Source organism: Taurulus bubalis (genome assembly GCF_910589615.1).
Source record: "Taurulus bubalis genome assembly, chromosome: 1".
NCBI lineage: Eukaryota > Metazoa > Chordata > Actinopteri > Perciformes > Cottidae > Taurulus > Taurulus bubalis.
In genome coordinates this window covers 39902095-39914108 of record NC_136589.1, presented here as the reverse complement: position 1 = coordinate 39914108, position 12014 = coordinate 39902095, and the positions used below count along the sequence as shown (strand labels likewise).

The 12014-nt window shown below is 44.6% G+C and overlaps 1 protein-coding gene across 2 annotated transcripts in view; it reads left to right on the top strand.

The window, feature by feature from the left end:
- Nucleotides 1-2598: 2598 nt before the first annotated feature.
- The window catches only part of kirrel1b (kirre like nephrin family adhesion molecule 1b), a gene marked incomplete at both ends in the record, with an annotated part of 62008 nt that continues 52592 nt past the window's right edge, over nucleotides 2599-12014 (top strand). For both annotated transcript variants that reach the window (XM_079237460.1, XM_079237459.1), the window contains one exon: nucleotides 2599-2644. In XM_079237460.1, coding sequence (XP_079093586.1) covers nucleotides 2599-2644 — 46 coding nt within the window. The remainder of the gene's footprint in view (nucleotides 2645-12014) is intronic.

The window sequence follows — 12014 nt, the reverse complement described above, 5'->3', positions numbered from 1 at the left end:
TTTCTTAATGGTAGTAGTCTTTATCTTATTATTTCTGAATAATAATCAGACGCTACATGCTACTGAAACACGATGTACAGCACAGGAACACTTGATTAAATACCGCAGCACATTAACAAAATACACCGAAGTCAGAGAGATAGAAAGAGGTTTTAATAAAGTGCTGAAGATATTCCTTCAGTTTTATCAATCAGACTTTTGGGGCTCTGTTCTTGACGGTGATGCCTATAAGCCCTTTAGCTATGCGACAAGAACTGCAAAGTTAATAACAGACGCTCCGGCTTAGGGGCCCCCCTGAGCCCTCGGGCCCCTGGGCCTTGTGGGCCCTTTTGGTAATCCACCCATGTGTAAATAGTAACAATCCGGATGTGCTTCACGCTGGTCAGCTGGTTGAGGGTAAAGACTTGTTTTGGCACAGCTTGTTCTTAAATACCAACTTATTACATGTAAAAAAAACAACTTCATCAGTTTTTGCCAAACCAAAGTGATCTGATTAAATCTGAATACAAAAGTGTGTGTTGTCAAAACAGATCTCATTTGAGGGGATAGCACGATTGGGACTAAAACACTTATTTCCCCAAATGAATCTCCTGCAACATGTTGTTATATTTGCAGACTATTTAGTCATCTGTAAGAATATAAGCGCTTGTATAGCGATTGTTCTTTGACATAGAAAATTATTTATCTAACATCAAACTTCCCAGAGAAGAAGTCACTTTAAACACATCATTGAATGCCGGAGAGAAGGTTCCTACTAAACAAAATATGTAATTAACAGTGTAATAGCAATACTTAGTAGTCCCTAAAAATCATGAAAAAAAGAGATTATAATGAGATTAAAGGCACACCAAAGGTTTACGAAACAGTAGCACTGGAAATGCAAAAGGTTATAATAAAGAGAACAACTGATTACTGTCATGACTGATGGGTCCTGTCATAAAGTGAGTTATAGAAGCGGCAAAATGTCTTCATGTTTTCTGACACTTGATGTTGAATCTGATGTCTCTCCTGAATGTTCATGCCTTAATAAAAAAATGTGAAAAGAATTCAAGAGATAGTCAATTTTAGTTTTTAAAGCTAGGGTAGGTAATTTATTTAAAAGAAAACATTTGTGTTGTATTTGTTGAAATTCTACGAATCCATCCGAGCTACCTGCCCGTCTGCCTGCAATCTCCCCGTGAACTCGGGTTGCATCATCCGTAAACTGCTATCTTAACAACTGTGAGTATGAACACGTTTACATTTTTTTTCACATTCATTATGATATTAATGGGGAGTGTGAAGGGACAGTGTTGCCGACTTTCTCTCGCTAGTTCGCTAGCGACTGTTGGAGCTATTGATGCTACGTTCATTGTAAAATTGTTAGCGGTTGGGTTTTTCAGTTGGATAAAAACAAAACAAAAAATATATATATAGCGAACTCTTGCTAGTTACTGGTGATCTGCTTCATCAGGACTGTATGCTTTATTAGATGTGTTGATTGAGAGTGGCCTTACAAAGCATTTTGGGGTGTGGGAATAAACATGACGTCATTTCTCTGCAGCTTCGCTCCACTTAAAACTAATGAGAAAGGCAAAGACAAAGACAGATACAGAGAAAGCTGTCACGTAATGATTATTAAATATAAGGAGTTCTAACTTTGACAGAACATGTTGCGTTCAAGTAGGACCCCATATAGCAATATATGATAATATTCCTTAAATGTTTTGTATGCCATAACCCAACATCACATCAATTGTGTTGGGCATTTCTTTTAATCTGTGAAAAGATTGACAATCTGTCACAGAATATTCTGTTCAAGGTGACTTTTCAAGCCATAAAATAATTATTAAAGTTATTTAAGTTATGGAGTTAGTCCTTTTTAAACACTATTTTTTCATTTAGTTTATGTAAAATGTAGATGTATAAGTCATTGTATTGGTTATTCTTGATTTGTTTTATTTTCTTACCCTTTTTGTTCCGTGTTTGAAATAAATAAATCCATTGAATCATCTAATGATGATTTTAAGTTTTCATGTTTAAAGCGCAGTTCTCGTTGCGCCCGCTGGGAGCGCCCTCCTCCTCTTCCTCTTCCTCTTCTCTGTGGAGTCCAAAACGGAGATTTGGAGCGGGGAGGCGCTGATGAGGTGGAGGTGGAGGAGGATGAGGGAGGGGGTGTGTGCTACTGATTGTATGAGAGAGGGGGGTGGGGGGGGGGGGAGAGAGAGAGAGAGAGAGAGAGAGAGAGAGAGAGAGAGAGAGAGAGAGAGAGGGAGAAGGTGAGAGGAATGCATTCCTGTTTAAATGGGAATCTAACGCGCAGAGAGGAAACGGGACACATACAGAGAAACCAAGAGAGAGAGAGAGAGCAGACAAAAAAAAGTGGAGACAGATTCATTTTACGCACGGGGGAAAACCAAGGAAACGAGTAGAGGAAAGGAAAAGGAGGAGAGAGGAAGAGAGGCATTATAGGGTCTTTTTTTTCCTCTAAATGTGTCTCCTTTCACTCTCATGACTCTAAGAGGATTCCAGTTGAATTCACCCGGTCGGGAGGGATTGATGGTGTCTTTTCGGGGCAGCAGAGCCGCGGGGAGGAATCTGAGTGCGCGCGGCTGAACCATGGCAGCCCTGTGGATCATAACTTTGGCGATCAGTCTGAACCAAGGTAAGAGACGTCCACGCGCACTCTGAGCTGGGAAAGTTTCTGGTAAAGCCCGGATCGGCTCTCCCTTTACGCTTCCTCCTCACCCGGTTGTGTATGTATGCGCTTTGTGGGCTTTTTCTCTTCCAGTCTGCGCGTGTGTTTGTGCGTCTGCATGTCTGGCAACGTGTGTGTACGTGCGCGCGCTTGTGTGTCAATATGGGAAGGTCGCGAAAGATGTGTGGACATCATCATCCTTACAAACCAACACAACAGGCGCTGAAGGGGGGCGGGGGGGAGTAGTTGTGGGGTCTTCAGGGTCTTTGCTCTGAGGGGGGAGAAACGACATTTAGAGTTCAAACACGCGCGCGTGACCGGTCGCGTTCACGTTTCCTTCCTTTTTTGTACGTTCGTGGCAGCGATGTGGAGCATCTGCACACGACATTGCTTTGACGTGACCTTTGAAACGCATGAATAGATAGATGTGGATGACACAAACAAACGCAGTGTGGGTCAAAGGAGGATGTGCTACGAGCATGCGTACGCGCACGCGCTGACACACACACACACACACACACACACACACACACACACACTGCGCATAGCCTGCCAGCCGCGGGATGATTGATGAGGCGAGGATCCAATGCACAGTCTGGTCACCCCGGCTTTAACATGAGTCACACTGGATCAATTCCCAACGCGCGCGCACGCAAATGGCACGCACGCACACATACGCGTGCATTCCTGTAATCTCACTGTGGAAAGACCAGCGCAAGTGTCCCTCGAGAGAGAAAGTTGGTGTGTGTGTGTGTGTGTGTGTGTGTGTGTGTGTGTGTGTGTGTGTGTGTGTGTGTGTGTGTGTGTGTGTTTGTGTGAGAGAAAGAGAGAGAGGCAGGGAGGGAGATATAATAGAGACCAGGGCATCCTTCTTAGTATGCAGGTAGAGTCTGGCGTGCTCGTGCCCGTGCGCGCAGCCCCGCTGCAAACGTGCAGGTGCCAAGAAAAATTCCCATTTTATCATAAAGACGGAGTCATATCCACTGGACTGAAGGAGAACCCCATTACTAATATTAATACCCCTATTTATCGATCACCTTGATAGATTCCTCTCTCTCTCTCTCTCTCTCTCTCTCTCTCTCTCTCTCTCTCTCTCTCTCTCTCTCTATACACACACACACAAGCCTTAGTGGGAGAGAGGATGAGTGTGCGTTTGTGTTTGAGGGCAGTCAGGGCTCCAAAGACATCGATGATTAATTGAGGTGGCCTGATGTGAACAGTTCAACTGTGTGTGTGTGTGTGTGTGTGTGTGTGTGTGTGTGTGTGTGTGTGTGTGTGTGTGTGTGTGTCTGCTTTAGCACCTGGGTCCCCCGGTGCCGCAGGCCGCTGGTGTGATGAACTGCAGACGGTGATCCGCCCAGACAGACAGTCAGAGCCGATCTGACCACCTGAGTAGAATAGAACAGAATATTATTAATGCTTTATTCATAAAGGTCGAGTACAACGATACGCAAGGTGAACAGGATCTGAGCATCTTGGATTGAAGAGCGGATGCGTTTGTCTTTTGATGACCGTGTAATCAGATGGTCCGAGATGATCTATCGGATTCATTAGGGCCGAAGCTGCTGAGTGTTGGTTGCAGCCGGATGACGGAGTGGAGCAGAGAGAGGGAAGTAGATTTGGAAAGTTTGATGGTTCAGAGAAGAGGAGAGGCAGGGAGAGAAGCGAACCAAAGAGAACAAAGCAGAGACGAACGCAGCGGAGAGAGGAGAACAGCAACGAACGTAAAGGAACCAAGCAGCAGAACGGATCAGAACAGAAGACGAGAAAGAAACCCAGAGACGGAGACGGAGACGACGGGAACAGAAGAAATACAGAGAAGATCACAAACGGAGGACGGATGGGAGAGCAGATCAGTGTCTCCAGCTGAGCCGCTGTAAGCTTGCAAATGTGATCAGAGGGAATCCGTCCCCTCTACATGCGGCAGCGGCCTAACATGTGTTCAGCCTGTTAGGAGTCTTCCAGGTGTCTCCTGTCTGGGAGGGAGCCTGATGTGCTGCCCGACTCCATCTCTGTGCCGTACAGAGGTACAGGCCTCTGTAATTACCTCTCTGCCCTGTATGTGTGTATATATCAGGGTAGGACATTTACATATGTTTTAGGGGGCAATTTTCACCGACTGAAATCCAGGGGCATTTAAATAAAAATTGGAGGCACTTGTGAAATAAAATTTGATAAGAGATTATTGATCATAGATAATTACCCTAGAAATGCCATGCGAGGGACACCTTTATGCAGGAACTCCACATAAAGGACCTCTGTCTAACGTTAGCTAGCTTGCAAGCGAGCCTTTGTAGCTAACGCACATCAGAGCTAGCTGACACTGGCTAACGTAACCAACGTTAGCTAGCTAAAGCGAACTAAATAATTTCAAAATAATCATTACTAGTTATCACTCACCGTAGGCGATGCTGTGTTGCTCAAAAACATTCTTTGGCAACTGGTCATATAGGCTACGATGTTTTTGACAAGTTCATTAAATTATCATAATTATTAGAGGAAATTATGGGGGCATTTTCTGCCCCTCTCCTAGTGATATCAGGGGCAAAATTATATTTCTTAGGGGCAGTTTTGCCCTTTGCCCTCGGATATTTTCGACGCTGGTATATATATATATATATGTGTGTGTGTGTGTGTGTGTGTGTGTGTGTGGGTCCGATGCGGCGCGTTGCCTCTGTGATCCGACACCGTGCTTTGCCAGCACCGCTCTGGCCACAGGCGAGGGAGCCCGGTTTCCTCCGAGTCGATTCTTGAACAGCACTTTTGCTTGAGCTGAACATTTCTCTCGGCCTGATCATGCAAGCAAAGCAAGCGAGGCGATTCTTGCACTGCAAGCGCCTGTCCCACACACACACACACTCTCTCTTTCACACACACACACACACACAGACTTTCTTTTTCTCCCTTTCCCCCCCCCTCCTCCCACTCTTTATTCCCGTCACAAGAATGGAGCAGAGGCGCAGATGTAAAGAGACAGGCCAAAAGACAGAGAGATGGAGGCAGAGGGAGACGAAGAAAGGAAGAGACAGCGGGGTTCAGTCCTAATCTGTTGACAAGAGGGGATGTTTGAGGATAAACAGAGGCAGAGCAGCGGAGCTCGGGATGCAGGGAGGGAGAGAAAAGGGAGGCCCTGTTCAGTCCCTTCTTCAACAGCGGCCCAGCTGGACCATCAATGTTTGATGGTTTACACCAGACTGGGGCCCCCGGGGAGGGCCTCCTCTTAGACATGCTAAAGTCAAAGGCAACTGGACTTGCTTACATTCTTGAACACATTTCACCTCTCATCTATCTTCCAGTTGCCTTTTGACTTTTTTTTTTTAAACGCCAGTGCGTGACCTGGACGATCGAGAGACTCGCCGCACGCGATGGTTTTTTTCAACCGGCGGGCGCGAGCTCGTCTTTGATCGTTATAGTTTCGCAGCTCCGCACCGGTCCGCCCTCAAACAGTTGTGTAATTCCCCTCTGAATCATCGCACAACCAACACATTCTCAGACGTTAAGTCAGAACTGTGTTTTACAGCATGTATAGATTTGGAAAAGCATTCACTAGCCTCTTTATAATGTAATGACCCACTGCTTTATTAAACTTGTATTATATATCATCCGTGTCGACAATGGACATTGAAGGATAAAAGCTGGGGATACCCACTGTTGCATGGGCGGATAACACATTTTATTCAGGGCCCTGGGGGCAAAAATTTGGCCCCTTGCTCTCACCACTGCCACTGCTCTCTGTGTATTATGTGTGCAGCCTGAGGCTTGTAAGACAAATTAAACTGATATGAGCCATTGGGACGTAATGTCTTTTTAAGTAGGGCTCTTTTAAGGTCACGTTCACATCAACAGTAGCCTTGCACGGCCCCTCCTTCGTGTGAGGCCACACGTTCAACACTTTGATGTCAAATTACAGTGAAATTCTAACGATAACCTACTGTATTGTGCTCATACTGTATAATGCTGTAAAAGCAATGCATTCTGGGAGTCAAAACGATGGGTTTTTACACTGTAGTTCACGCAGAAACCCCCCAAAATGCAGGGTCGTACGCAAAAATAAATACCCGTCTCAACTTGAACGCTGTATTCCTGCTGCTTTCCTCATGACCGCTTTGACAAAAGATAACATGATTGCCACCGCGTTGACTTTCCAGAGCAGTAAAATCATTCCTTATATTATTATTAGCAGCAGCATTTTGGCATCTTCAAGCTCATGGATATAATCCTTAATAAATTGCATTTACCTGATCATATTTCATTGTCTCGCTGGTAACATCTACCAGTATAGTCCCCTGTAACGATAACACAAAATTTGGTATTTATTTACATTTATCTACCATTTTATTCATATATTCCACTGCTTTTGTGAACCCAAGACCTTTGGTAAACCAATTTCAAGCACCAAAACAGTTTGTCCACATGAGTAAAGTTATGTTTACTTAAGAGATATGAAGAATTTCACAAATTGAGCTTACATTTTTCAGCTTTAGGACCATATTATCTTTTTACACTTGTCCCTTAGGACAATGGTGCCTCATTATATAGAGAGCTGAGATTGTTCTGCAATTTTTGATATACAACACATGAGTATGTATCATATGTGCCTTAAAAAAGTGCCTTAAAAAGGTGAATTTAAGAAATTATGTAAAATCGAGAAAATTACCTCGAACCCCAAAGGGTTAAGGGGACTTGTCATGAAAACTCACTTTTTCTAGTGCTTGTGTACAATCATGTGGGAATCCGGAGCGCCTTTCAACACATGAGCTCCATTTCCTGTCACAGCCTCCGTCTGAGTATCTTCACCTTGAGAAATACCCCCACGCCACATTTTTCTCACCGCCCAATCAGAGCGGACATTTTTGGACGGGTGGGCTGAAAGAGACAGCCGTTTCCGACGGAGAGTGAAAACAGGTTTAATCAGACAGACAGTATCAGAAAGATACTGTATTTTTTTAACATTAAAGCATCTAATTATGTTCCATTTGAAAAGTATGGAGGTGAAGATGAGCATGACGTGTCCCCTTTAATGCAGAGCTGTTCATGGTCTGAACCTCAAGACTAAAAATCTGGACCGGTTCCAATTATGTGGTAATTTAGTGGTTTGCAGTTATTAAAATGACTGAAAAACACAACAAAAAGTGAACTTTGAGCTCCTGAAGGTCTGGGGGCCCGTGGGGAGGGGCCTGCTTTGAAAAGCATAACAACAAACACAATTATATCAGTAAACCAGATGTGATGGAATTACCGCATGGTCAACAAATCTAGGACAGAGGGAGATAAATATTAATCAAGGCCGCGCATTTTAATGTTGTACTCTCATTGTTGTTCAAACGTTCTTCTTCCTGGTGGGTTTTTATCTTCTGATGAGCATTTCCTGCATGAGCGGCTTCAGGATCAAACCTCCAACCTTGGCCATTAGTGCCATACTGTACTGATCGCGCCATAAAAGCAAATATGAAAGGTTGACTGACTCTGTTGCTCTAATTGGCTGAGGAGGACGGACAAAAAAAGAATCCACTTCAATAAAAAAAGAAAACGCTGTACTCTCAATTGAAGATACTTAAAAATGGCATGACAAGCCTCGTTTAAGAGCAGAGCGGAGGTTCAAACAACACGACGGCGGCGGAGTTAAGTGTGTGTGTGTGTGTGTGTGTGTGTGTGTGTGTGTGTGGGCCCTTATCCCAAAGCCCTCCAGTACCTGACAGATCTGATATCCTTATGGAGAGGGAAGCCTAATCGGAGCTGACAAGGAACAGCAATTAAAATAAATAAATAAAATAACCGCCACAATTAGCCGCCGCTTAATTCACCACGATGCCCCGATAATCTGGTAATCAGCTAAAGTGTCATCGGAAAATTCCCCCCGTATACCTCCTCTGCACGGGCTGTGTGTGTGTGTGTGTGTGTGTGTTTGTGTGTGTGTGTGTGTGTGTGTGTGTGTGTGTGTGTGTGTGTATGTAGTACGCAGATCCTAACAGAGAGCGTCGGCTGGTATTAGGACTGACACCCATCAATCTGGCTGATATGTCAGACTGAATGAGGGAGGAGGGAGAGGAGAAGACATGCAGAGAACGAGAAGAGGAAGGAAGGAGAGGAAACGATGAGGCAAAAAGAAGAAGAGGGCGAGGACGGGAGAGAAATTCAGCCGAGAGGAAGAAGTTAGAGGAGTGAAAGAAGGAGGGAGATGGAGTAATTAACGGGACAATAATGGAAAAGGAGAGCAGGAGCACAAGAAAGGAGGGAAATCCAGGTGAAAAAAAAGGAGGAAAGGAAGAGTAGAGATGAGACAGAGGGAGGAAAATATAGAGGAATGGGAGCCAACAGGAGTGAAGGAGGAGGAGGAGGAGCGCTGAAGAAGAGGGGAGGGAGAATTTGGGTAGGAAGAGGGCAAAGGAATGAAGGAAGGTAGCAGAGGACGGGAGTGGAGTAAACATTAAGAAGGGAGGGCAGAGCAGGAGGGTAGATGATGGAAGAGGAGAGGAAAAGAGGAAGTTGGGAGGAGAGAAATTTGGGTGGGAAGAAGAGTGTGTAAAGGAGGACAAAGAGGAGATGGATGGTCAACGGAGGTGTGGAATCGGAGATAGGAGACACTAGAGGAGAGGGGGAAGTGGAATATGAATGGAGGAGAAAGGAGATAAGAAGACAACAGGAGGACGGTGAAGGGGGAGAGAAATGTGGGTATCGGAGGAGATGTGTAAAGCACGATTAAAGGAAGAGGAGAGCCGGCTCGGGGAAATTTATGTGGCGGAGGAGCAGGAGACCAGAGGAGTGGGAAACGGGAGAAATTTGGAGGACGTATGAGTTGAGGAGTTGAAATGGAGGAAGCTACACTAATGGGAGTGAGGCCGTAGTGTGGGAGGAGGAGGCGGGAGCTAACGGGAGTGAAGGAGGAGGAGAGCAGGGTTGGGGGAAGCAGAGATTTATGTGTGTAGAGGGGTGGCAGCGAGGGAGCAGAGGGAACCAGCCAGGCCTGTTATAGACGGGGCTCTCCTGGGAGAGCAGGAGTCTTCCAGGCATTTCTGGCATATTTCACCGGCGTTTCCGAGCGGCACAGAGCTCCGCCCCCGCCAGAGTCCTCGGCTCTCCAAGGAGAAATAAAGTGGGTCTCCTTTCTCTGTATGAGCGTTCAATAAAAGTGATAAAATGCTAGTTTTTGGAAGGGGAAGTGAGAAACCAAACTGCCCCCCTCCCGCCGAGGAGAGACGCTCTCAAAGAAATGCAGACGTCAAGCGTTAAAAGCACCACAACGTAAAAGTGGCTCCTCTTTTATTTTATAAGGTCAAAAGATCAAATAAACTGAGCGTGGAGGTAGTTTGTGTTTCCTCTCGCTCGTGTGTGGAGGTGAGAGAGAACAATTGAGTGGGCCTCCCACATGAAATCCATTCACAGATTTGAGGATTAGGAACGAGAAAAGGTCCGGCGCAGTGAATTAAATCAATCTGATCCATTACAAGATCGCTATCACAAGGTTCCCCCTCTGCCCGGGATTATGCATGTGCTGCTCGATAAGCATGTGTGTGTGTGTGTGCGTGTGTGTGTGTGTGTGTGTGTGTGGTTTTACTACAACGTCCAATGTCATCAATGACTCAAAAATCTGTTAAAGTTTGGCGTTAAGACCTTTTTTGAATGTCATCCCGCTTTCCTTTCCCTCCACATTTCCTGTCCATCGCTCTGCTCGACACTATGAGAAAGATTAATGGCAAAAAATGGCAAAAAAGAGCCCCAACAATAATCTTTTAAATTATTTGTAATCGAAAGATTCTCAGAAACTGTCATTTTTCATATCAGATAGCTCTTGATTTATATCGAAATTGTAGACTTTTTGATTTGGGAGCTTTTCAACAAAAAAATTTTCTCCATTTTGTTCAATACTAATGTGAATTATATGGGTTCTGGCATGAACACACTTCTGGATTTGTATGTATGTTTTTATCAGTGTCAAGTAAACACACCTCCTACTGGTTTCAGCTTGAATTTTTGGGGGGATTTGTATACTTTTCTATATTTCCTATAATTAAAAGCTAACTAGCAAACTAAGCAAGCAATTACATACACTACTGTCAATATACAATCAGATATATCAGAGCAGCTCTGCTCCAGAGACTCCAAATCCAATTGTTTTCATATTTTCTGAAATTTTCAGGTTGTTTTTGTGGATTTTGAGCTCGTCGTGTTGTGTAATAGTGATAGTGTGAGCCCTTTTATGCTACGCTAGCTACTGAAGGTGTGCTGGATGTACACACATTTAGCTTTTGAATCAGTTTCTGTCCATACCTTCTGTCTGAAATCTTGTTTTTACCAAAAATGAGAGAACATTTCTTCAGGCAGCGCAGTTAGTGACAGTGTGGGCTCCAATGGTATAACTCTGTCAGCCGGGGGGCGGGGCTTAGCTGAAGGTCGAGCGTAATAGATCCCTGGACTCTGGCGTGGTCCATGCCGTGAAGATTGCCGTGAAGATTAGTCGCACGTAGCCGGCTAACACGAGTAAGACACAATAACTAGACTTTCTTTAGGGGAAGGAGAGACAATAACATGATATCCAAAGATGGTTAACCTTCATTTCACTTGGCTGGTCCGCAAGAACAATGTCAAAAAATGAATAATGGTCTGCTATGGCGAAACAGTTGGGGAGCCATGCCCTTCCACTTGTTATTATATTAAACTGTACTTTGCCATATCATAATATTTAGGTCATTCCTTTCATCCTCCTCTAACCAGGCAGTTTCTAATTCTATTAGGACAACATATCTTCCTCAAACTAAGCTTCGGTTAAAGGAAAAGTTTGTAAAATGTAATTCTTCTTATATAAATCCAATGTGTGACGATCATAATCCTAATTTTATACACCCTACAGACCCAGTATCCACCGGCTCCACTCTTAATTTTACATTTAGCGCCTTCCAATCTTTCCCACGGAGGCTTTCCCAAACTTATTTCCCTTATCAGAAACTCTACTTGCGTAACCAAATGATTTTTATTGCGAGGGCTCCACGAACACTTTTTTTTTTTAAGTCTCAATATATCGCTCTACCCCTTTTATTTCTTGTTCCTTTGGTGGATTTGAAATGGTGATAATATAAGCAGCAGCGATTTAAAGATGGAGATGGACAACATGATTACAGATGATGAAAGCCGGTATCCATCACCACCCACTCTGTTTGTGTTTCCATCCTGGTCTGTCTGTCTATCTGCCCGCTCCTCCTCTCTCCCCTCTTATGTTTTAATGTAAGTCGATAACTATCAGGAACTGATAACACTGCGCTCAGCTCAGCGAGGAGAGGGGGAGGCGAGAGCGGGGCCGGGTGAGGTGGGGGTGACACTATCTCCCCTCGGTGAAGCCTGA